Source organism: Chiloscyllium plagiosum, chromosome 2 (assembly GCF_004010195.1).
Source record: "Chiloscyllium plagiosum isolate BGI_BamShark_2017 chromosome 2, ASM401019v2, whole genome shotgun sequence".
NCBI classification, from domain to species: Eukaryota; Metazoa; Chordata; class Chondrichthyes; order Orectolobiformes; family Hemiscylliidae; genus Chiloscyllium; species Chiloscyllium plagiosum.
The window spans coordinates 28531362-28559222 of record NC_057711.1 but is presented as its reverse complement, the minus strand read 5'-3'; the positions used below and the strand labels follow the sequence as shown (position 1 = coordinate 28559222).

Here is a 27861-nt window from a genome sequence, read left to right as displayed (position 1 = left end):
TCTAAAGAAGGAGGCCATCTGGTGTGTTCTGTGGTGGAACTGGTCCTCCTGGGAGCAGATACGGCAGAGGCGGAGGAATTGGGAATACGGGATGGCATTTTTGCAAGAGGTAGGGTGGGAAGAGGTGTAATCCAGGTAGCTGTGGGAGTCGGTGCGTTTGTAAAAAATGTCAGTGTCAAGTCGGTCTTCATTAATGGAGATGGAGAGGTCCAGTAAGGGGAGGGAGGTGTCAGAGATGGTCCAGGTAAACTTAAGGTCAGGGTGGAATGTGTTGGTGAAGTTGATGAATTGCTCAACCTCGTCACGGGAGCACAAGGTGGCGCCAATGCAATAATTCAATGTAGCGGAGGAAGAGGTGGGGAATGGTGCCGGTGTAATTATGAAAGATCAACTGCTCTACGTAGCCAACAAAGAGACAGGCATAGCCATGGGCACACGTATGGGCCCAAAAGCTAGTAAGTCTAGTTGACTCTTCCTCCAGTAGTCTGAGCTGATCTTTGTACATTATCTCATCATTTTTCTATCTTTTCAGTCCTTAATATCAGTTGGACAATTTCATTAATGATATTTAGCGTTTTTGAGTTTTACCTAACAGTTTATGAAGTCAGTTCCTTTTTTAAGTCTAAGTGGTCTCAATCAGAATTTTTTTAATCAAATGGCTGAGTTCATTGTATATCAGAATTTCAACACTCAGTTTCTTAACCTGAAGAAAAAAAGTCACTGACCAGATGTGTTATTATCTCAAACTCTCTGCATCAAAAATGACCATCATTCAGAATAATTGTTATTTGTCGCAAGTGATGCCTTAATAAAAATCTAAAGGACTGTGTTCTGCTCTTCCATTTTCTCCCTCTCTCTATTGCAATTTGTTCCAATGATGCCACAAGTGCCTCTGACACCAGTTTTCCTCAAACTTCAATCATCTCATCATCTAAATCATTGATACAAATTGTAAAGAGTTGAAGGCCCCGCGCGCGCACACCCTTGAGAGACCTCACTTGTCACATCCTGTCAATCTGAAATCAACACATTTATGCATACTTAGTTTTATGTCAACCAGCCAATCATGTTAGAGTGTTATCACTAACATTATGAGCTTGTTCTTTGCTCAATAAACTTTTATGTGGAATTGTATCAGATATCCTCTCGAAATCTCAATACAGTACATCAATAGGTTTCCCTTTATCCACAGAACATGTTATTCCTTCAAAGAATTCCAATAAATTAATTGAACCAAATTTCCTTTCACAAAACCATGCTGACACTTTATGACCAACATGAGTTAGTCCTGGTTATAACCTCCTCAACGATTAAGTCAAACAGCTGTCCTCGACAGACACCAAATTAACTGGTTTGGAGTTCCAGCTGTCTGCCTCTTGAATATAGTAATTATATTTGCTATTAAATTTAGTTGAATCTCTCCAGAATCTAACAATTTTTGTAAAATTAACACCAGTCATCTAATAACTCATCAGCCACTTCTTTTAAGACCCGAGGATGAAGTCCATCAGGACCTGGAGACTTATCAAACCACAACTTTGTTGATTTGCTCAGTAACCTTTCCCCATGATGATAATTATCCAAATTCCCTCCTTTCCTTCAACCACCTGACTTACCAGTGTTACATGGGTGATTTTTGTAACGTCTACAATGAAGACAGAAGTAAAATATTTATTCATTATATCCTCCATTTATTTATTATCTAACAAGTTCCTAATCTCTCACTCAAAATCCAATACTTACTTTACTTCCTCTATTCCTTTTTAGTTACCTATAGAAACTCTTGCTATATTTCTACATTCCACCTTGCTTCGCCTCAAGCTCATATTTACTACACTTGATTATCCTTTTATTCATTGTCTGTCAATCATCCGACCTGCCACTCACCTTTGTGCAATTATATACATTTTCCTTAAGTTTGATACATTGCTTAACGTGTTTAGTTAACTAAAGGTAATGGTAGTCCTCCCTTGGGATTTTTAGTAGGAATGTACTTTTTCTCAATATTCTAAGACATCTTGTAAATGTCAGCCACTGCTTCTGTAGTGATCTGTTAACCTAATAGAGTCATAATCAAAAAGATGTACAGCACAGAAACAAACCCTTCGGTCCAACACTTCCATGCCGACCAGATATCCCAACCCAATCTAGCCCCACCTGCCAGCACCTGGCCCATATCCTTCCAAACCCTCCAAGTCTTTTCCCTGGGATTGGGGAGTCAAGAACTAGAGGGCATAGGTTTAGGGTGAGAGGGGAAAGATATAAAAGAGACCTACGGGACAACATTTTCACACAGAGAGTGGTATTTGTACGGAATGAGCTGCCAGAGGAAGCGGTGGAGGCTGGTACAATTGCAACATTTAAAAGGCATTTGGATGGGTATATGAATAGGAAGGGTTTGGAGGGATACGGGCCGGGTGCTGGCAAGTGGGATTAGATTAGGTTGGGATATCTGGTCGGCAGAGACAGGTTGGACCAAAGGGTCTGTTTCCATGCTGTACATCTCTATGACTCTATGGCTCTAACTAAGCGTATAAATCTTGCTACGATTTGCTTTCCCAAAATGCAGCACCTCACGTTTATCTGTATCCTGGTTCAATTCTGCTAGTTTGCCTTTCACACCCTTCCAAAATAGCTCCCCTTTCAAAGTACTAATCTTAGACCCACTATATTTCCAGTTAAAAATAAAACTCAGCCATAGTTTGATCGCTGTTCCCTCGAGATGCCTTTGCTCTGAGGTCATTAATTGGCCGTGGCACATTATATACTATCAAGTTGAGTGCAACATGCTCTTTGGTTGATTCCAGAGTGTGTTGCTTTATCTCAAAAAAAATTTCATGAACTCATCAAAACTACAACTGCCAATCTGATTTTTCTATTTTATATGTCGATTTCAACTATGCACAATATAGCTGTGCCACTATCACAAGCACCCAATATTTGTTCTTGTTTAATTTGTCCTTTGTTGTAGTTACTATTTAGGGCTCTATTGATCAATACCATTCTCCCATTAATCCTTATCTCCACCCAAAAGGATTCTACAATGTGATCTCCTAAATCCAGGGCATCACCATATACTGCACCAATACCATCTTTGATTAGGAGTGCTATCCCTCTGCCTTTATTTAGCTTCCTATTCTTGATTATCATCATTAGGGAGCATAGCTTTAAATTAAGGGGGGGTAGATATAGGACTGAAGTTAGGGGTAGGTTCTTCACTCAGCGAGTCGTAAGTTCATGGAATGCCCTGCCAGTAGCAGTGGTGGACTCTCCCTCTTTATGGGCATTTAAGCGGGCATTGGATAGGTATATGGAGGATAGTGGGTTAGTATAGGTTAGGTGGGCTTGGATCGGCGCAACATCGAGGGCCAAAGGGCCTGTACTGCGCTGTATTCTTCTATGTTCTATGTTCTATAAGTGACACTTTTTTGAAAGTTCTACTCATTACTTAGGAGAAAAAAAACAAACTAAATTCCAGAAGGACAAATGCTTTCAATACAACAAAGGGTTTTAATCTTCAGTCAAGCTTTTAAAACAATAAGCTTTATTTCTCAGTCATAGCACAAAAGCAAAAAAAAAATCAATCTCCATTTTCTGGTTGAAGAAAGGTGAATGCACGCAACCAGCAACGTGCAAGGGAACATTTAAGATTGTACCTTTTTGGGAGTAATTAATTCATCAGTGGTCACGCATAGATATCACTAACATCAAGAGCAGCTCCACACTGCAGCATACCCATCCTCCCCCACAGTGCAACAATCCCCTGACAACATCCATAGCAACGGATTGTCAACCTATTATCAGCAATGCAAACATAGTGGAAGCATGAGACAGCACAAAATCGCTACCAGATATTAATGTAAAAAATTCTCTGTGCAATAACCAAAAACAGACCCTCACTTTTCTGTTTAAAAGATGCCTTTTTAGCTTTTTAACATTCATTCGTGTGTCATGAGCATTTATTTCCTATTCTAAATTGTACTTGAGAAGGTGGTGGTGAGTCACTTCCTCTAACCAATGAAATCTACTTCACGTAGATTAGCCCACAGTACTGATGGTAGGGAATTCCAAGAATTAGATGCTGCAAATATAGTCATAATGTGTATAGTCATAATGTGCACCATGCGAACTTGCAGGCTGTGGCACTCCGGTGCATTTGCCTCCTTTTTATTGGCAGAGGTGTGAGGTTTTAAAGATATTGCTGAAGAAACCTCAACAGGTTGCTGTAAGAAATCTTGTAGATAATAAACATTGCTGCCATTGTGCATTAGTGGTGATGTGAATGAATTTTTAAGGAACCAGATGAGACACCAGACAAATGAAGTATGGGAAAGAGAGACAATTATGAGATCAACTATAATTTTATCAAATGGCGGAATAAATGGAATGTAATGTGTGGAAATTAGAGGTTATGGACTTTGGCAGGGAAAAATAGATGAGCTGACTATTATTGAAATGGAGAAAGACTCCAGAAAGCTACATATCAGGGTGATTTGGGAATTGTTGTCCATGAATCATAAAAGCTAGCACCCAAGTTCAAGGGGTAATAGGGAAGACAAGCAGAATGTTAGCCTTTATTTCAAAGGGGATAGCATATAAAATTTTTCATTAAAACAAGATAAGGCAAAGTCAGACACAGTTGGAATACTGTGGACAGTTTTGGGCTCTTTATCTAAAGAAAGATGTGCTTGCACTGGAGGCAGTCCAGAGAACACTGTTTGGTCCAACCAGTCCACATCAGCATTTACCAACACATGAGCAACCACTCTAATCATATTTGTCTACTGTGTTCCCAAATTCTTTCAATACCTTTTTCTTCATTCACCTATCCAAACAAATCTCAACTGGTTGTCAGCAGTTTCTATCATAATTAAGTCTGGGAATAAATTCTCAAGGTTCACAAGTTCAGATATTGCTGAAATGGAAACATGCCACTGAAGTTTCTCACTTTCACTGATCAGGACAAATGCAAGAATGCCTAATCACAAACAATCGCATAATTGATACAACTGGAGAAAGTAATGCGGATAGGCTGGAAAGTCAACTCTGATTGGCAGAGGTTTTCCAGGGAGAAAGGAACAGGAAACAGTAACTCCCAGGTAACTTAGAAAAGGCTTAAGCATATTCATTTTGTATGAAGAGTAAGAGCCTCTGTGTATGAATGTATGTCACTTTTTTGCAAGTGTAAATCAGTCACATTATGAGCTTGGTCGTTAGTTCTAGGCAAAGAAATTACTTTGGTTTTTCAGATTTTGAACAGTATTAAACTTCAGGCAGCTTTCGAGTTGATGGAAACAAAAATAAAGGCATCTTGACAAACACAGGATCCTGGGTAATTTTTACTTTACATTAAACTCAAAGCAACTAGGACACATATCACTTAAAGGCTATGGACTTTGACAACATTCCAGCAATAGTATGGAATGTGCTCCAGAAATTGTTGCACCCTGAGCTAAGCTGTTGCAGTATAGCTACACCACTGGCATCTAATCAAAAATTGTCCAGGTATTTCCTGTTTACAAAAAGCAGGGTCGACCCAATCTGGTGAACTGCCACCCCATCAGTCTACTCTCAATCATAAGGAAAGCCATGGAAGGTGTCATCAACATTGCTATCAAGCAGCTGAATTCTAGAGGTGAGATGAGAATGACTGACCTTAACATCAAGGAAACATTTGACTGGGTGTCCATCAAGGAGCCCTAGCAAAACTGGAATTAGTGGGAAACAGGGGAAATCCCTCCAGTGGTTATAGTCATACCTGGCACATAGAAAGGCGGTTGTGGTTGATGGAGATCAGACATCTCAGATCTGGCATTTCTACAGGGTAATGTCCACGGCCCAACTTTCTTCAGCTTCTTCATCAATGACCCTCCCTCCATCAAAAGATCAGAAAGGAGCACATCTGCTGATAATTGCACAATATTCAGCAAAATTCATGGTGAGTGGGTATCTGGTGGGGGTTACAGAAGGTCAGAGACAGTGGCAGGGGTGAAAGCAGCGTGGTTCCAGAATGGAATGGGGGAGGGGTTATTAGGATGCAGTAAAGGGGAGGCCATACCAAGTGTGAAGGGGAGTTCACTCTCAGCAGATCAAAGGGAGGCCTCTGTTCAGGAGGAGATGAAACAGGGGCCACGTCCAAATTGGGGAGGGGTGGGAAGGAGTGTTGGGCCAAGAGCAGGATAATGGGTGGGGGGGGTGTTATGGAGCAGGGATGTGGGGTTTCTGGTCTACAGCAGGGAATGGTGGGTAAGGTTCAGTGTTTTGGCAGTGGTAGTAGTGGTCTTGGTGAGGGTGCAGGGACATAGTAGTGTTTAGATTCCAGTGCTTTCAGGCAACAGTACAGCAGCAAAATTGACCAGGAAGGGTAGCGGAGGGCTTCAGTTGAGGGAAGCATGGGGTCCATTTAATAGTCACTCAGGAGTTGGGCTATGTACTTAAATAGCCCAACCTTTGCTGAGTAGCTATTTACTTAGCTTCTTTGGAACCCTGCAAATTCTCCTTGGGGCAGAGATAGCTGAGGGGGATCATATTGGAGTCGACAAAATCTTGAGAGATATCATTTCTTCCACTTAGTAGAGGGTTGAGTTATAAGGGGACAGGAAATAAAGGGAGATTTAAGGAGAGTTTTGTTTCATGAGAGGGTGGTGGGTATCTGGAATCCACTGACTGAAGACAGGAACTATGATGTTATAGCATACAAGGCTATGGCCATGTGCTGGGAACAGGATTAGAGTATGATGATGACCAGCGCAGACTGTAGAGTGATAGGCTGTTGGGCCACTTTCAAAAATACAATATTCCATTACTCTGTTTTATTAAATGGAGAAAGTGAGGACTGCAGATGCTGAAGATTTATCTGGGCAGGTGGTCTCCATTTAATAAAGAGTCGAAAAGTGCGGTACTGGAAAAAGCACGGCAGGTCAGGCATCATCCAAGGAGCAGGAAAGTCGACGTTTCAGACATAAGCCCTTCCTGATGAAGGGCTTGTGCCTGAAACATAGAGTCTCCTGCTTCTCGGATGCTGCCTGACCTGCCATGCTTTTCCAGCGCCACACTTTCCAACTCTTTATTAAATGGAGACCATCTGCCCAGAGGAATCTTCAATTCCTTCACAGTCTGCTACAATTGACTTCAATGATGACAATCTGCAGGATGCCCATGTGCGACTCCCATCTAGCTAAAGTAATGACTGCCTGGTCATTGAAAAATCCAGACTATTGTTTTCCTGGTAGGAATACATTAACTGGTGTCATTTCAACACTCATTTTTATATTTATGGAATTGTCAGAATTTGGAAATATAAGGGGAAACGAAGTTGGAGTGAAGAAGAATTCGATTTAACTTTGGAACATGACCAAATGATGTCATGTATGCAAGCTATCAACTATTTCCTTTATAAATTCACACGTGGCATTTTCAAGATTCTCATTACATTCAATTTTATGAGACTCCCTGATGCCAAGCTGTGTCATCCCTACAAACGTACGTGGACAGCCTCCATTATAAGTCAAGGCACAGCCATTTTTGAATGAAAACATTAAAAAAGGCAAAATGTATGACTTAAAAATGAATTGCATCTCTAATCCAATTAGAGATACTCCACTTCACCCCCAAATACATCAGATCTCAACTTGCCATACACAATGTGAGAGATCAACTGGTACTTGGAGTGGCATTCCTTAAACACTAAGGATTCACATGCATTATCAATCATTGTAAAATTCATTCATTCTATCAATTAAACATTTGCACATTTTATCTCCTATTGGAATCATTTTAATAAAGAGAGGGGGCAAGTTAAAAACACACCTTTCATAACAATAAGCTCATGTCCCACTGCACTCTCAGTCAGACAGCCTGAAGTCATGCCTGTTTTTGAGCCGCAAACCTCCTTATGCAGCATTTGCTTTTGGAAGGCTGTGGATCAACTTTTACTAGTTTTCAAGGCTAACACAGGTAGTTCCTCCACTCAAAGAAATCCACTGGCAAAATTCAGAGTAAACAGTGATCATGTGGCTGGAGGTATGGGATGACATTCAGCCCCATGGATCAGAACCCCATGTACACTGAAAGCAGTCCAGAAAAACAAGATAGTACACAAAAGAAATTGATTAAAAACCCAAAAGGGGTTGAAGAAATCACCTTACAAAAGTGCAGTATAAACATATAGGTTAAATTGAGTAATTCATCTCTACAAGCAACTATATCATTTATTGACCCAGCCTAGATACTAGATTAAATATCAGATAGCTATATAGACCTCAGTAATTTCTTTCAAGCATTTATTTTTGCTACATCCTCAGAGGGAGTAATTTTAACCTAAATCATCCATTGATGAAAATAACGTGAGCAGATTCAATCCTTAACATAGTGCCCAATTTTGCTTCTTGTGATTTTTTTTTTTAAAAGACAAAACATAAATTAAATCGGATGGGCGCAAAACAGGCAGACAAGCAAATTATTTCAGTTCCCCAACAATGGGTTAAGGGGGTGAGGGTTAGGGCTCCATTGTTCCCAGTGGTCAGAAGATGGTCAGTGTGTCACATAGACTACAGTTCAACTGACAAATGGGAGAACATGATCCATATTAATGATGGAATGAAAATAATGGCAATGGGAAGTGTGGCAATTAAAAACATGTAGAAATTGCAGTAAAAAGAGCTAAGGGCAAAACAAAACTGTCAAATAAAACACACAACAAAAAATGACAACTGTATATACTTAAGGAATAAAATAATCAACATCATTGGGAATGAGAACACAATGGAATTCACACTTAATATCAATAATAAAACTGGACGTCCTTCCTCAATGAACAGATAAACATTGTTTCTAATTCAGCTTTTCCTTGGCAGGCCAAAACAGTATCATACCCTTACCTCCAAAAGTGAAAAGCATGTAGTGGACTACATGGACTGCAAGGACTTGTGGGAGTAGGGCTCAAGCTTCTTGGTGTCAGGCTGTAAGTTAAAATGCCAAATCTAATCAGAAAACTGCCTGTTCTTTATATCATGCCACAGTGAATAGATGGAGAATGTAACAAGTTGCAACAATTGACAACCATTGTTAAAAATACATGTCCTCCAGGAACTCAAACATTACGTATTAAATATTTGTCAGGATGTGCTGCTGACAGGTCAGATTAGAAAGGTTATTCAGAGTGTCTTTGCTGAAGGTATTCAAGGGTCATGTAAATATCTCTGTTGATTTTTCTAAAAGAGAAGGCTATTACCAAATTTATTTCTCAAGAGCTTACTTATCAAAAATTTTACGCTTAGTAGCTAAACATCAAATATGAATAAACCTTAACATTTATATGGCTCTATTTGAGAAGTTAAATGTTTTTAATAAACAGATAGGCCATGAGATGACCTTTTAGAAGATATACAGAATTGTATATAAATCAATCCTAAAACACAAGTGCATAACATGAAATCCTTTATAGTGGTAGAACTTAACACTCCCAATTTCATCCTATTCGTAATTTTCCTCAAGGGAGTAATTTTATCAAGTGATATAGAGTGAAGTAAGTAAAATGAGTTGCAATACAGATCAGCCATGATTTAACTGAATGGGGCCAAATAGCCTATTCCTATTTTGATGTTCAGCTGTATCTACAACCAGAGTCATTCTCCACCAGCCTCACCCGATGCAAACTCAACCACCAACTCTTGCAGACACCCACACATGAGATCTTGATCACTAATGGGGCCACCTCTCACCATTTCTTCATTTCACATATCCAATCCCTCTACTTAGCCCCACATCCTCTATTAAAGTCTTTGGGGGGCAGTCGGGAATTCTCCCCCAGCTCTTTAACTAGTCACTCTAGACCAATCGTTTTTCTCTTGGTTGCATGCTCATCAAGACACAATTTCCAAGGTTTATCTGACAATGACTCCCTTATTTGTTTGCAAAAATTTATTCCTCATGAAATCCCTCACTCTCAAGTTTGTTCCTACAAACAGTCTGATTTTTGTTCCATTAAGTCCCAAAGTTTCAAATTTGAGTGCAAGAGTACAGGTCTAGTTATTTATCAAAACAACTGACTCAATCATGTGAAGCATGCTGCATTTCTCTCTCTCTCTCACCTCAGCCCAATTCATCTACGATCACAAGCTCATGGAGGCAAAGACACCCTCATGGCTCTGCTCCATGATGAATGACCTTAACCTGTTTCCATCAGAATCGCCAACATTAAATATAGAGGGGTGATAAAGATTAAATCCACCTATTCACTCTCTTTCACTATATTCTCTTCACAATCACTAATGACTTTTGACTCTACAGTTTCTTTAGATATGGTTTGCAATCTTTGAGGTCATATCTTCCAAAAGATTTAAACAGTTTCTTGACCCATTTCCTAATCAGCACTGTCCAATTAACAATGCCCCTGGCATTATTTTCCTATATATTTCTGCAGGTGGTGTGGGCCTTGCTGGCCATTCCCAAGTGTTGTGCCTCTGGTGTCACATGTCGGCCAGACCAAGTAAGGATCTCAGATGTCCTTCTCCAAAGGAGATTAGTGAACTCAGATGATTGTTGTGAAAGGCAAAGGAGACTCAAGGTGCTGAATGGATGATTCTGGTTCCTATGTTCCTAAAATTTCCCTTTGTAGGGTTTGAGAACTTGCAGGCCCAGAGAATTCGCCTGGGCCTCTGGTTCAAAGGTCCATTGACATTACCAATGCATCGCTATCTCCCCATTAATAATGCTTGTAAATAATCCTTTATTCAAGCATCAGCATTGCGTTTTAGATACTGTCATCACTAGGTTCTCTAAGAAGACTACTCTTCTTCATCAATCATCCTCAACTGTCAATTTGTCACCATCCCTTTCCTGTCAGAGCTTAGATGCGTCTCTGCCTATCTCTGCAATCTCCACCAGCTTAATACATCTCCCTCTGCTCCCTTCATCCCTCTAACTCCAATCCCCTCCTTCCACCCCCTTTCCTGCTCTCAATCAAATTCCATTAATAAACCTCCACACCTTTATATTCCATTTGCCTTCACAAATCTCTTCAAAACCCCTAGTTTCAACCAGATTTTTGGTGTTTTATCCTAGCTCTCCCTATTAGGTATTAATCCTTTTACATCTTTTATCTCTCAATTTTTGTTCCTCCTCACCACTTCCATCCCCTACCCTTTCCTTCCATTTTCACAACTATGAAAACTGCCCTGCATTTGAAGTGGTAATGTAGATTTAAATTGCTGTTTTAGTTTGATAACCAGTCTAGAGAACCCTCACTAAATGTACTAAGTTGCAAAGAATTGTCCTCATAATACCAGTGAAATTCAGAATATTCTATAATAGGTATGGCTTTAACTTATTCAATAAATCAGTGGCCGAATTAGAATAATTCTCCAGCGCTATGGAAAAATCATGCACAATTAATTTGAAATACCAACAATCATCTTAATCAGAACTTAAAACCATACACTAATATAAATGCAAATTCAGTTGATTCGGTAGATAAAAGGAAAAAAAGCATTATAGTGAAAACAGTGCGGATTAAAGAACAATATTAAAAATACTGGTCATGACTACAATAAATAAACATGCCTTCAGATATAAATTGCAGCGGGCACCAAAAATACAATATTAACATTCATTGCTTAATGTCAAAATCAGATAAGTAGGAAGAACTTTCTAACCTTATACAACCTAATGTCCCTACAGTGTGGAAACAGGCCATTTGGCCTAACAAGTCCACACTGAACCTCTGAAGAGTATCCCATCCAGACCCATTCCTCTACCCTATTACTGTACATGTCCCCTGACTAATGCCCCTAACTTACATATCTCTGAATATTATGGGCAACTTAACATGGCCAATTCACCTAACCTGCACACCTTTGTAAAGAAAGTTACTGGCTGCTGCTGAAGCCAGTTCATGTTACAGCCAGAATCCAGCAGGTTCATTAGACATTTAGAGTTCTAATTATAAACAGAAGAGCTTATGATAACTGTTTTCTGTGTCAGATGGAGGGTAAACTATTTCTATTCACCGGGGTGAGGGGGCAGGGAGAAAAATTTTAATTCTTCCACGTACTTAGCTGTAGCCAAATATTATAACATTTCAGTGTATATCCTTCAGTTTGTTTGCTTGCAATTTAATTGATATTGATTATGGAATAAATAGGCGGTCTTACGAGGAGATATCAATAGTGGGGCCTATATTTTCTGCAATGAGATGACATCTTACTGAAACATAATAAAAGCCATAAGAGCTACGGATGCTGGAAATCAAAAACAAAAACAGAAATTGCTAGAAAAGCTCAGCAGATCTGACAGCATCCGTGGAAAGAAATCAGAGCTAACTTTTCAGGTCCAGTGATCCTTCCTCAGAATTTACGTTAACTCTGATTTCTCTCCACAGATGCTACCAGACTTGTTGAGTTTTTCCAGCAATTTCAGATTTTGTTTTCTTATTGAAACATACAAGCTTGACAGGATAGGTGCCGAAAAGATTTCCTTGGATAGTTTACAACTCTGAATTATTGTATCTGGCAAAAAGACTGAAATGAAGGGAACTTTCGTCACAATATTTGGAATTCTCTACTCCAGAGCGTTATGGATGTTATGTCAATGAATATATTCAAAACTGAGATCGATAAGAGTTTTTGACACAAAGTCTTATATCAACAATACTTGTTTATGCAATTTAAATTATGCTAAAATTATGTGTGGGTGCCTCAGTCTTTAAGTCAAGTTGCCATAGGCCTACCAGATCATAAGGCTGCTCTCTAATTGGCGAGATAGCGGTTTAACCTGATAGTTACCACATCTCAGGCAATGGAAAAGGGTGAGGAGGAGTCTCCTTCATGGTAATCTCAGCCAGTGCAGGAATTGAATCTTTGCTGTTGGCATCACACTGCAATGCAAACCTGCCATCTCGGAGCATTGGCAAAATGTATGAGGTAAGAGTTTTAGAAAAGTAACTTTTATACCTGAAAATAGTTACCACGTTTTAAAAAAGAACAAAGTAGTGCAACTCAATCAGCTCAATATATTACTACCTTTAGATAATAATTACGATATTAAAGAATGATCATTTGAACATTAACTATCCAATATTGAAGTAATACAGATTTTTAAAAAAATCTATGTAGGCCAAATAAGATTATATCAAACAACTGTGATCCAAATTGACATAACCATTTCAAGTTATTAATATCACTTGTTAGTACAGAACTTGAATATTGCTATTAAGAGATACATATTGGCAAAAGCTTTCATTTGGCATTCATCATACATATGAAAGAATTTTTCCATGGCAATGCTTCAGAATTAATGTACCAACCAATGAGCCCCATTTTCTACTGTAGTATAAACTGTTGTGATGGTTTGAAGTTTGTCATTCTTGCACTTATCCAATGCAAGACCAAAAGGTTTCAACAGCATACCTCTCTTTGGGGAAAAATTATTAATGGAATGAATAAAAATGTTGATATGCCCTCAATCATCATACACTATCAAGTTATGGCTTTCCAAATTGCTGATATCACATCACAGATTACTTTCAAATTATTCTTCAAACTAGTTAGCTGCATGTGGTCATGATGCATTCTTGCAAAGCTTGCTTTACACTGAACAAATAAAAAAAGTTAAAGTGTAAACATAATCAGTGTGCATGAATACCAAAGAGTAGATTACCTACAGTGTGGAAACAGGCCCTTCGGCCCAACAAGTCCACAGCGACCTGCCGAAGCGCAACCCACCCAGATCCATTCCCCTATATTTACCCCTTCACCTAACACTACGGATAATTTAGCATGGCCAATTCACCTAACCTGCACATTTTTAGATTGTGAGAGGAAACCAGTGCACCCAGAGGAAACCCACACAGACACGGGGAGAATGTGCAAACTCGACACAGTCAGTCACCTGAGGCAGGAATTGAACCCGGGTCTCTGGCACTGTGAGGCAGCAGTGCTAACCACTGTGCCACCATGCCTTCAGTTATTTTAATCAAAGTGTTTGAACATGTTATGATACACAGTGGGAGTTGAAGCCTAGACCTCCTAGAACATTTTGCCTATGTCATTATATATTTTTTAAAAATCTTGCCAGATTTTGAAGCCTCATCAGATTCCCGAAATTATAGGATTCTATGCTGGCCAAAAGGGGACATGGTTCATGGGAAATGGGATCATCTCATCCATCCATTTTGACCCATTTTCTTCTTCAAAAAGTGGTTCCCATTCTTGTCACTTAATTAATAAATTAATGATTAGCACTGAATCAAAGGCCAGTATCCTAATGATTAAAAACATTTCCTGTACTTATGAAAACTATTTTCAAATGGAAAATTGCTATCAGGACATTAATTAGATCACTCTGTGATGACACACTGTTTTAGTCGTCTGGATTGCTGCACCATATCAAGTTAGAAGACGTTCCTTCTCCATGTACTGAGTTCTCAGTGACTGAGCTATATAGGGCACTGTTCCCCCAAGGATTAAATGATAAAATCAATGTGAGGGCATATCAACCCTGAGTACACTTTGCAGCTGCCAGTTTTACAGTAGGATAAGCAAAGACCTGGAAGGCAGTTATTTACATTTTATTTTTGCAACGTATGGCCTGGAGCTGAAACGAAAATGGGGGCACGAGGATCTTAAATAATTCTGAAGCAAAATTTTTTTAAAAACCATTTTTTTTGTTCACAATATAGTAGCAATTCAATTTTGCAACTTGATTAATTACTTTAATTAATCATGTATTTATACCAATGTTAATAAATATCAGATTATAACATCTAATTACAAGTATTTAAAATGCAGGTATATTAATGTTATTCTATTTAGTATTCTCCTGTATCTTAATTTCCCCTTTTTGCTTTAGATCATTCATGGTCTGCTACTTCTGAGTGATTGAGACAGTGTTTGATTGACATTGCATTTTATATGAGCAAATAACTGCAGGATCTACAGTGGCATTTCATTTGATTGTGGCATGAAGATACATTAATTTACCATATGCTGTTAAGATTTACTTTCAACCCCCAACAATGTCTCTTTTCCTGTTAATGCTGATGTGTTGATTATGCGACTGCCTGTCATACAAGTCTGCAGAGCCTTGGCATAAAGCAGATACAGTAATTATTCAAAGCTGCAGTATGTACATACTAAACGTGTCTCCTTAAACCTCAGAGTTAAAAAAAAATGGCAACACGCAGGCTTAGAAATATCAACCGCAGAATTATTCCAAATCATTTATTGAACAGAGAAATACTTACTCCAAGGTCAAGCCTGGAATACGGAGCCTTTCCCGTTGGGCTTTCATGGCTGCCGTTTGTTACCACACTCTATTGTAACCATGACAAAATCACTGCCAGCATCCTGGCACTGACAGAGAGCCAAAATGAACCTCTCTAAAAGGAATGGACTAAATCCCTCTTGGGGAGGGGGGACTAGTTTTGGGTTCTTCCACACAAGCAAAAGCCACGAAAGGAAAAGTCAGCCGATCACATACCAATTATTAGTACCAAAAGTGCTTAAGCCAAATAAAAATATAATTAGAAAATCACTGGTGTGCTGCACACAGTGACATCATTTAGTTCGTCTTCAGTTTATTAATAATAGACGTGTCACTAATACTAGTCTATCCCTACATAAACACATACGCACTTAAGCCAACCACATTAAAAACCTTCATTATAATGCAGTTTCAAAATACCAAGGAGAGCACTTGCTACACTATTTTAAAATACACTTGTTCCTTTTATTCAATAAAGCTGTTCAATATTCAGGATAAAGTACATCTTTTTTTAAAACGCTTTATGATCTTACAGTTTTTGTAAACTAAATTTAACTCTCAGTCATCAGCAAAGCTTCAGTTTGCAAGCTGCTGAAGCAGTCACAGACAGATCAAATGTAATTATTTATTAAACAGGCCATTAAAATCAGTTCAGCTTTTGCCATCATCATTCTTGGATAAATATGTCAGTCACTGAACACTTGGAAGTTGCCTTGGCTACTTCAATACTTTTAGAAATTCACTGTACCTCATATAGTACTTAAAATTACTCTTTAAAAAGGAGTCAATAGTTAGCTAAGCTATTTTGGTTTTGTTATAAAATTGACATTAAACCAGTGATGTTGGAAATTACTCAGGAACATGCTGTCCACAAAACATAGAACAATACAAACAGGACCACCCCATTAACCAACCCCCATTCAGCAAAGAGATGGGAGGGATTGCTGCCAGTGCTAGCAAGCAACATCTAGTCACTGGATATTGTAGTCTTGGACCTAACACAGGCACAAGAAATCAATTCTAGAGATGAAGTTCATAAGCTTGGTATTAAGTCAACATTTCACCAAGTATGCCAATGATGAGCTCGAATAAAATTTAAGTCAACTGGATCTAGGGGAAAACTGACCAGTACCCAGAATTGTACAAAAGATGGCTGCGGTTACTGGAAATAAATCATCGCAGCCATCTGAATCAGAGCAAGAGCGTCTCATGGCTGTGCTCTATGTGCTGCTACGTTATCAGAAACCTTCTCTCCATCATAAAGTCAATGGACCGTACATTAATAAGCAAAATTAAAAAAAATTAAAAGAACTACGGATGCTGTAAATCAGAAACAAAACCAGAAATTGCTAGAAAACCTCAGTACGTCTGACAATATCTGTAGAAGGAAATTAGAGTTAACACCTTGTGTCCAGTGACCCTTCATCAGAACTGATGGTAGCTCGGAAAATTTTTTTAATGCAGAAGTTAGAGTGGTGGAAGGGGATAAGGAGTAAACAATAGGTGGAGATAGAGCCCAGAGAGAAAACAGTTGGACAGACAAAGGAGTAGATAATGGTCAGCCTAGGAGAACGTGTAACTGCTAATGGGAACTACTAGTGGCTAACAATGGGTAATGTTTAATAGCAGATCGTGTGATACCAAGGCCTGGAGTGTGGGGGTTGGGATAAGGACATGGGACAAAGTGCCTCAAGCCCTAAAATTGCTGATGTCAATATTGAGTCCAGAAGGCTGTGGAGTTCCCAAGCAGAAAATAAGGTACTATTCTTCCTGTAGCGCTGTATACTAACAAGCATTCATCTCCATTCACAATTCATCAGATAATGAAGTAGTCCAGGCTGTAAATATCTTGCCTTCCTTCATTATCACTGAGTCAAAATCTCAGAAGTCCCTCCCTAATGGCATTGTGGGTCAACCGACAGCATTTGGACTCCTGCGGTTCAAGATGGCAGCTCATCACCACCTTTTCAAGGACTACTAGGGATGGGAAGTAAAAACAAATGCTGGCAAGCCAGCAAAACCCATGCTCAACAAATGAATTGTAAAGAAAAAAAGAGGGATAGGCTGAATAAATGGCAAGTAACATTTGCTTAATTCAAGTATCAGGAAGCAGCCATCCGTGACAAGACAGAGCATATCTGGCATATATCTTGGCATTCAATGGTATTCCATAATTAAGTTGCCTACCCTTATCATCCTGGACTTATTATTCCACAGAAATGGCACTAAATCAGTTCATAAATGTTGCAGCCATTACAGAAAGTCAACCACTAGGTATTCTGCAATCAATGGCTCACCTTCTAACTCAAACCCAATAGCTCCACAACTACAGGCAGATGTTAGGGCTGTGGGAATCCTCTCCCACTTGCCTGGGAGAGCATCATTGAAAGAATACACAAGTATCTCAACAAAGTAGCCCTTTTGATTGGCCTCAAAACCACTTTCCCAAACACGCACAGGTTCCACGATTGTTATGTTGACAGGGCAGCAATGATTTCCCAAGGTTTCCTCTCCAACCTGCCACCTCAGATGAAAGACAAAGGTTAACCACCACTGACAAAATCTGCCAAGGAAACAGCTCAGGACAAAACATCGGCAGGCAATGAACCAAGGTCCTCCCTTTTGGGAAAAGTGCATGACATGACTGTTGCCTTCATCATGTAAAATAAGTGCCATCCTTTCCATGGCAAGTCACATAGCATCCTGACATTGACATACATCACTGTGCCATGACCATTGCTGAACTAAAATTTTGACATCCTCATCCACCATCAAAATCTGTAGCTTAAACAAGAGCAATTGGCAAAATTGGAACAGGAAATGGAGATGCTCCATTTTAAGTGTCTTTCCACAACTAAAGGAAGTTTAATTTAAATATATTTACTCCTTAATATGGTGCATTGGCCTTTAGCATCAACAATTAATTCTTACAGAATTAATGATTACGATTAAATAAATGGAAAGTAACATTTGCTTTATTCAAGTTCCAGGCAACATTTTACTAAAGATCCTAGCTCAAACCAATATTAAACAACAAAGGGAGACAAGATAAGATGATCTAAGATATTGTGGTCAACATTGTGTCCAGTCAAGCAATATCTCGATTTTAACATTTTCCTCCTCATTTTCAAATCTTTCCATGGTCTCACCCTGCCTACTTCCAATATCCTCCTGCCCTACAATGCCCCAATTTACCTAGACTCATCTAATTCCTCAATTGTAAATGCTCCATCATTTGTAGCAATGTCTTCAGCTGCTTGAGCCCCAAATTGCTGGAATTCCTTCCTTAAATCTCTTTTCCCTCTTTCTTGTTTTCAGCCAATATTCTAACATTGGTGTCAAACTTGTCACAGAAAGCATTTGGGACAATATATTATATTAAAATGTGTTATACAAATACAAGTTGCTCTTTTGTTTGGAGGAGATGATATTTCCATCAGATGATGAGACTAGGACCTGAGGGCACTGACTCAGGGTGCAGGGTTGACCCTTTGGAACGGAGATGAAGAGAATTTCTTCAGCCAGAGTGTGGTTAATCTGTGGAAATCATTGCCACAGAGGCTGCAGAGGCCAAGGCATTAAGTGTATTTAAGAGATAGGGTCTTGACAGGTAAGGGGATCAATCATTACAGGGAGAAGATAGGAACCACAGGGTTGAGAAAATATCAGTCATGATTGAATGGTGCAGCAGACTCAATGGGCCAAATAGCCAAATTCTACTCCTATATTTTACAGGAGTATGTTTGAAAAGTACATTTTCATTCACTTTTACAGATAGATAATCTCATTGCATCGCTGAAAATTTAAGAATTTCAGAGAGTTCCAATTGAAACAACTTTAAACAATAGGTAGCTCATCAGAAACACAGCAAGTCCTGACAAATACTCACGAGAAATCATGGCAAAATAGCATTCTGAGAAACTGCTCTGGGAAATGAGGGAAAATGTAACTGTGAACCTTTAAGAGAAATGGGAATACCATGTGAACTATGCTGCAAAATGCGCTGTCACAGTGGTTAACAGTAGAAAAACGCCCTTTGAACCCACAGCATCAATACAGGGACCAAGCACATCACAGCAAACAAAGTATTAAAAACGTTACAGCAGGAGGCAGTTGAATGTGAAAAACATTGCGATAAATCACTCTGCAGCTGGAAACTGGCACAACTCATGCAAGAGACACAGACAGACACTGCACAATAAATGTGGTGTGGTGAATCTGAAAATAGAGGGTAATGGGGGCAAGAGAACACATTTTTCAGAGTGAACAAAGACCATTCAATCCAGCAAGAAAAACCATCTTAATGCACATTAGAATGTTGGATTTGAGAGTGGCAAGAGTGGAATAATTCTAAAAAGATAAATTATGATTTAAATAAACTCTTACGTTTATGTTTTCAGTGCAATACCAATGGCAGATGCCAGATTGCTATTAGATTAGAATTAATGTAACTCTCCAAACATGTATATTTAAAAAGAAAATGAAAGACTTCTAAATTAACTAATTAGACAATAAATGAAAGATAAATTACACATGGATTATATCAACCAACTTTCTACCCTTAGTGTTCCTGCCGACAAAATCAGCATTTTGCCTATACAAACTGCAAAGTGCCTGACTTGATACATGTAAGTTCCATGCTCTCAGCAAGGATTGCAGCTACAGTGCTACAAGTAGTTTCAGAGTCACCGGGTTAAGAGTAATCAGCAACAGTTCGTACACTGACATGTTTATGTTCAAAACAGAAAGGAACTTGTGATGATAGGCCATTGCGAATACAAAGTGTCTGCTGATCTCAGTGTTCAGGTTCTTTCATAAGGAATAGCGATTTAAATCAGGTACAGAGGATACATGCACATGTAGCCAGAAGACCATATCTTCAGAACAAGAGGATGTGAAGCAGGATCACAACCACCTGAAGAAGAGGAGCTTTGAAAGCTAGTGCCTCCAAATAAACCTGTTGGACTATAACTTGGCGTCGTGATTTTTAACTTTGTCCACCCCAGTCCAACACCAGCTCCTCCAAATCATTCACAACAAGAGAGGAATGCAACAAAGAAAACCAGTGAAAGACAAAGAATCTTGCAGACCGAGAATGAAATGAACAGGGGCATCAATCTATATAGCTTGATAAGAGGTTGCTGATTGGTTGGGCCATCACAGGCACATATGAATTTCTGTCCGTTTCTTCATCCTAGTCCTGATGAGTGAATGATGAAAAGCTTTGACTTCTTTTAGCAATATCAAATGAAAAGCAAAGACGTTACTCGACCTTCTCTTTCTGCTCCCCATCCCCAAAAAAGTTAAATCATGAACTGATTATGAAGATTGCTCACTGCTGCCTAACCTCTACAATCAGTACTATACAAGGCCTATCAACCTCTGCCTAACAGTTTATGACCAGTATGATGTAGCTGTAAGAAACAAACAGAAATTGCTGGAGAAAATCAATGGGTCTGGCAGCATCTATGTGGTGAAGCAGAGTAAACAGCAATGAGACAATGGAAAAGTGCAGCAGCTTTGGCAGCATCCGAGGAGCAGGAGAGTTGAAGTTTTAGTCCTAAGCCCTTCATGAGGAATTGCTGATGCTCCTCAGGAGCTGCCTGACCTGCTGTGGTTTTCCAGCTCCACACTTTTTGACTCTGATCTCCAGCATCTGCAGTCCTCAACTTCTCCTAGCAATGAGACGTTCCAGATGTACAACATTTAAAATCAGACCTACAAAAAGGATATATAGATACTATTTTATATTTTTGTCATTTACCTTTTTAATTGGCAGATTGGAAACAGAACACATCCTGAAACAAACATCACAAACAAAATACCACAGACATCGGAAACCTAAAATAAAACAGTAAATGTTGGAAACACAGCTACTCCAGCAGCATCGGGGAGGGTGGTAACATTTCAGCTCAATGACCTTTTATCCAATCTGGGAAAAGTTAGAGATATAGTAGTTGATAAGCAACCCAAAGGGGAAGGATGGAGGTGAAGAACAAAAGATTCTGGAATAGAAAGGCCATGAGGAGAAGATTTAAATGACAAAATATTTGATGGTGCAAGGTAAAAGGGAGTGGCTATGGCAACAGGGGAAAGAAGAAAGTGTCTCTGAGGAGGAAGTAGGAATGAGAGATCATAAACAACCGCTGTTCAAAGCAACAAAAATTGAAATCAGGATGTAATCCGAATCTTATAAAGTGCCCAGACAGTGAAAGCAGACAGGTAGTTACAGCAAGCAATTATGGAGGCAAGTGGTACATTGGCCTTCACTGCAAGAGGATGTTAGTTCAGAAGGAGGGATATCTTACTGCAATTATTTGCAGAATCTTGGTGAGACCAAACCTGGGGCTTGGACCTCCCTATCTAGGTCAGGATATACTTGCCATAGACAGAGAGCAACAGAAATTCAATAGACCGATACTGGGGTAGGACTATCCTATCACAAGAGATTGGTTCGACTGGGCCTGTATTCACTAGAATTTATGAGGAGAAAGTAAGGACTGCAGATTCTGGAGAGCAGAGCTGGAAATGTGTTGCTGGAAAAGCGCAGGTCAGGCAGCATCCAGGGAACAGGAGAATCGACGTTTCGGGCATAAGCCCTTCTTCAGGAACGAGTAAAGTTTGTCCAGCAGGCTAAGATAAAAGGTAGGGAGGAGGGACTTGGGGGAGGGGCGTCGGAAATGTGATAGGTGGAAAGAGGTCAAGGTGAGGGTGATAGGTCAGACTGGGGTGGGGGCGGAGAGGTCGGGAAGAAGATTGCAGGTTAGGAAGGCGGTGCTGAATTCGATGGATTTGACAGACAGGGTGGGGGGAGGGGAAATGAGGAAACTGGTGAAATCCGAGTTCATCCCTTGTGGTCCAGAACCAGGGGCACAATCGCAGGATATGGGGAAGACCATTTAGGAGAAAGTGAGGACTGCAGATGCTGGAGATTAGAGCTGAAAAATGTGTTGCTGGAAAAACGCAGCAGGTCAGGCAGCATCCAAGGAGCAGGAGAATCGACGTTTTGGGCATAAGCCCTTCTTCAGGAATGAGGAAGGTGTGCCCATCTTAGCCTGCTTGGCACACCTTCCTCATTTCTAAAGAAGGACTTATGCCCAAAACGTCAATTCTCCAAGACCATTTAGGATTCAGGTGAGGAAAGATTTCTTTACTCAAAGGGTAGTGAACCTGTGCAATTCTCTACCACAAAAAGCTGTGGGAGCCAAGTCTCTGAATATATTCAAGATAGGGAAAGACTTTTATTAGAACTTAAGGGCATTAAGGGGTATGGGGAGAAAAAGGGAATATGGCATTGAGATAGAGGATCAGCACAAATCATACTGAATGGCAGAGCAGGCTCGAAAGGCCAAATGACCCACTTCTGCTCCTCATTTCTATGTTTTTATGTCTCCATGTTTAACATGGGATGGAGGATCATCAATGAAGCAAGGTAGTTGGGCCAAGGGCACTAACCTGAGGAACCCCTGCAGTAATACCTTGACGCTGAGATGATTGACCTCCACCAAACACAATCATCAACTTTTGAGCTAGTTGTAACTCCAACCAAAGTAAAAGATTTCCACCCCAATCCCAAAGATTTCAATTTTGCTAGAACTCCTTGATATCACACTGGGCCAAATGTTGCCCTAATGTCAAGGGCAGTCACTCTCACCATGCCTCTGGAATAGAATTCTTTTGTCCATGTTTCAACAAAGACTGCTATGAAGTCTCGAGCTGAATGGCCCTGGCAAAACCCAAGCTAAGCACTGGTGACAAGACTTTTGCTTTGTAAATGCCACGTAACAACACTGTCATCAAAACCTTCTATAACTCTGCTTATGATGAGGAGTAGACTAATGATTGGAATGAATTTGACTTTTCTCTGGATGGGACATACTTGAGCGACTTTCCACCATTGTTGGGTAGATACCAATGCTGTAGCTGTATTCAAACAACTTGAGCAAGGGGCATAGATGCCTCTGGAACATAGGTGTCAAATCTACATTCATTCTAGTGTAGAGCATTGGTTTGGCCTCAGCTGGAGCACTATGTCCAGTTCTGGTTCCCACACTTAGGGAAAGCTGTGAAGATAGAGACAGTGCTGAAAAGAATCACAAGAATGATCTAGGTCTGAGGAACTTACATCAAGTAGATAGATTTGAGAAGTTGGAGCTGTTTTCATTGGAGAAGAAACATTTGACTTGACAGAGTTATTCAAATCATGAGGGATATGAGAGAGGTAGCTAGGGGAAAGTGTGTTCCCATTGATCGAATGATAGAGAACCAAATGGCACACAAGTTAATTGACAAAAGATGCAATGACAGTGAGGAAAAATATTTTCATGCAGTGTATCATTAGGACCAATGATGCACCGCCTGTGTGTGAGAAGGAGACAGATTTAATCAAGGTTATTCCACAGGGAATTGGATGTTATGGGGAGAAGACAGGAAGCCGTTGACAATGTAGAGATTGTACGCTGGAAATTGGAAAAGGAGCCCAGAAACTGCAAATTTGATAATTGCTAAAAATGATACTTTTTGGCAAAGCGTTTCATCTTGCTCTCAACTGGATAATTCATAAGGATACCAATGTGAAGGGAAAGCCTCATTTATAGTCTATGAGAGGAGAAAGCTAATTGGTTGGCAGGTGGATACCGATTGGTAGAAGCGTTGCTATGGAGAATGCACTCAGAGGGCAATTAAGAGTCTACCAAATCACTGTGGATCGAGAGTCACATGTAGGTCAGACAAGGTAAGGTTGGCAGTTTCCTTCCCAAAAGGACATTTGTGAAATTGATGGGTTTTCTCAATAATCAGTAACAGTTCCATGGTCGTCATTAGAGTCTTAATTGCAGATTTTTACTGAATTCAAATTCCACCATCTGCCACAGTAGTATTCAAACCCAGGTCTCTGGAACATTGACTGGGTCAGTCTCTGGGTTAATAGCCTTTCAATAATACCATTGGGTCATCAGCTCCCCTTGAGTTTTGTTTGACATTGTCAAGGTACTGCCCTGAAGAATGAGCCGGACAATGGCTGTCGCCTATTCTATCGAGTTGAATTACATTGTGGGTGCATGCATGGACTGCAGCAGTTCAAAAAGGAGCTCACCATCTTCTCAAAGGCACCTAGGAATGGGCAAAAAATGCCTTGCCACTCCTTTTTTTGTTTTGCCGCTCCAGCCAGACTCTCATGATTTCTGTCTTGCCCTGTGGTTTAACATATGACGTAGTGCAGGTTGGGTGAATTAGCCTTGGTAAATGAGGGGTTATAGAGATGTGATAGGGGAGTGAGACTGGGTGCAATGCTCTTCCAAGGTTGGTGTGGAGTTGATGGGCTGAATGGCGCGCTTCCACACTGTAGTGATTCATGGTTCTAAAAGAATACACTCACCACATTTGAAAATAGGCCTCAATCAAGTACTGTAAAGGGGGACAGTCTTTGCTCGGAGTGGGGGGCTGTGGTGGTGGTTAGGGGGTTATGGGGAGAGTCTGGTATAGTAAGTCAAGCGTAGCCTTCGATATCAGTCCAAGATATGCTCTTGGCAGGAATTGTCGAAATCCTCTCCATGTACGGGCTGAGAAGCTGAGTGTCGGGCAGTTGATCACCCATCTGCCCTATTGTGAGCTGTGTTCTTCCTGGAATGAGACAGGCAGGTATCACAGGAAATGAAAGTAGGAGTTATTCTTGGTGCAGATTGGGAAGCATCCTGAGAGAATGTGTCGGCAACATTAGAGGACATACAGGGTTAGCGGTGACAGAGGTTGGTGAGGATGAAAATGTTTGATATAGGAGCATACAGGAGATACAGGAGCAGAGACAAAGTGTAAGGTATCAGAAAGACGATTGTAGCAAGTTACCTTGGTAGAGGGTGGAAGGTCAATGACTGTCTTCCATTACTGGTGTTCCTCCAAACAGCTGAGACTGCTTCAATCTAGGTGGCAATGTCAGACAAGGCTGGCATAGTGTAGTGTTGCACCCATTACTACTGGTCCAAAGGGTAAAGGACATCCACATTTGCTTGTCCTCAACCAGCAGGGCCTCAGGGACCCTCCCCACGAAGCAGAGTGCCAATTTCCTCCAGTCTGCCTCCAGTCTGGGGTAAATGCCAGGTACAGTGCAGGGCAGCTCCAGGTTAACATTGCTTGTCCAGGTACTTTTACAGATGGAGCAGCAGGAAAGGATGCCAGACTTTCAGCGGATGTCTGCTGAGCAGCGAATAGGTTTTGGGAACAGAGGTGGCAAGATGGGGCAGAAACCAGACAAGAGGGACGTTATGAGGCAGGCACGGGAACTCATGGACCAAGTTAGGTGAGATACTGTGAGGGAAGACACTCTACCTCTGGGCAACAAACCCTCCAGAAAACGCAACATGAATTTACTCAAAAAATTGATAGGAAACAGTCCAGTGCTATGAATTTTGCAAACCCAGGTTGTTTGGTTACAGTCATTACATTGCTTATTGAAAACTGTTAAAGCAATGATGGCTCCGGAGGAGTCACAGGTGTAAGTAGGAAGACACCAGACAAGTGGAGGAAAAGAAGTTAGAGATGGAGGAAAAATTATGGCACTGTAAAAGTGTTGTTGTTACATTATGCTAAAAATATACTTCATGATAAATTCCCAAACCTGACTTTTTTTGCTTTCTGTCTAAGATTGGTTAAAGAACTGTAAGAGCTATACGATTACAAAGTGTTCCAGAGACGGATAATTGTGAGCAATCAAGTGTCCCTGGAAGTCCCAAAGGCTGAAAAACACAAGATCAGATGAACTGTAAAACCATATGTGTCATTTACAGCCTGGACAATTAATGGCTTGCTTCACAAAAAGAAACTCGAGGACAGAAAGGGGTAATTTGTTAAAAATTTAAAATATTTATCCTTGAGCCTTTAGCAACACATATTTTAACCAGCACATCAATAGCATAGCAGTAAAATTCCATAAACTGGAAGCATACACAAGTTGTTGCGATGAATAATTTATACAATGCGCAATACTCAGTTACTGTTATGTGGTAGAGTACATGATTATTGTCACCTTTTTCAAGTTGCTGCCCTACTCAGTCATAACAAACGGAGGCTATTATGATACCACTAAGTAGATGAAATCCATTAGAAAATACGCCCAGCAAAGGTTGCGTCAATCAATTTGATTATAAATTTTAAAGCAATTTTAGCTATCAACACACTATCAAGTCAGACCAGCACAGTAACCTACACATCGGAATTGACAAAATCCTGTTTCACTGAATATAGTTAATAACTGATGATTATAAAAATATTCAAATGCATTGTTGCGATTCTTCATGGGCAGTATTTGATAAAGGTGACAGGCGACTGACTGTGTGGAGTTTGCACGTTCTCCCCGTGTCTGTGTGGGTTTCCTCCGGGTGCTCCGGTTTCCTCCCACAGTCCAACGATGTGCAGGTCAGGTGAATTGGCCATGCTAAATTGCCCGTAGTGTTAGGTAAGGGGTAAATGTAGGGGTATGGGTGGGTTGCGTTTCGGTGGGTCGGTGTGGACTTGTTGGGCCGAAGGGCCTGTTTCCACACTGTAATGTAATTTAATCTAAAAAAAAAAATCATGCTCCCTGGCTGGACTTTCTGAGGAAGGCCTGTGTACCACTCAGCAGCAAGCCTTCCCCGGGATTAAGGGTTTTGGGGCAAAGGTACACCTGCTGAGAACTATCAACCAATGTGAAACTGGCATCTTTTTATTGCTCAGCAGCTCCACCAGGGAGACTGTGGCTGTTATTAATACTACATACACCAGAGACCCACGGTCACATGGACTTAATCATCCAGGAGGGGGAGTGGGGGGATGACAGAGGACTCACTGGCTCGGAGCATCAGCAGGGAGGGCAGGGATGTAGCCCTCCTGGCTCCACCCACCCAACCCTTTGATCAGTGCCTGATGACAAGGGGCATCATTCCTTCTCCCACTTACCCCAAGCCCGAAAGTGTCAACATTCATACATGCCAAGGTTTAACTTTTGGGATTGCTATTTGTCAAGAGCCCTTATCGAGGAGAAGTAAGTGTGGACTGCAGGTGCTGGAGAGCCAGAGTTGATAAAGTGTGGCACTGGAAAAAGCACAGCAGGTCGGGCAGCATCCGAGGAGCAAGAGAGTCGGACGTTTCGGCCATAACCCTTCTTCAAGACTCTCTTGCTCCTCAGATGCTGCCTGACCTGCTGTGCTTTTTCCAGTGCCACGCTTTATCAAGAGCCCTGTCCAATGCAGGGTGAATACCAGGGGTGGCAGAATTAGGCCCTTAAGTGGATATTAGTAAGGTCCACAGATCATCCTTCACTGACTAAACCAGGCTAATGGCACATGGAAGATGGGTTCTATCTACTTTCCAACCTGATTAAACTCACGAAAGCTAGTATTAAAATGCCACCCCTTTTGTCAAATAACACGCACATTGAAAATTAAGATGAAACAAAGCACTGCATCTGAAACAAAAATGGCAAGTACTAGAGAACTAGCAGCATCTGTATAGAGAGAAACAGAGTTAATGTTGCCAGTGCAGTAACCCTGTCAGAATAGAAAACATCTTGGAAAGGGCAGCATATATGCTGATGACAGAGGGGGTGGGGGGAGGAGAGAGTGAGAGAGT

At 40.5% G+C, this 27861-nt stretch overlaps 1 protein-coding gene across 11 annotated transcripts in view; it reads right to left on the bottom strand.

Moving 5' to 3' along the window:
* The window catches only part of LOC122558001 (microtubule-associated serine/threonine-protein kinase 4-like), a 485329-nt gene that overhangs the window by 235314 nt on the left and 222154 nt on the right, over nt 1–27861 (bottom strand). For 5 of the 11 annotated variants that reach the window (XM_043706318.1, XM_043706336.1, XM_043706326.1 and 2 more), the window contains one exon: nt 8880–8960. The exons of 4 other annotated variants lie outside the window; for them this stretch is intronic. In XM_043706318.1, coding sequence (XP_043562253.1) covers nt 8880–8960 — 81 coding nt within the window. Of the gene's footprint in view, nt 1–8879; nt 8961–15241; nt 15361–27861 lie in introns of those variants that run through there. 2 more of the 11 variants (XM_043706369.1, XM_043706385.1) reach the window with 2 other exon arrangements.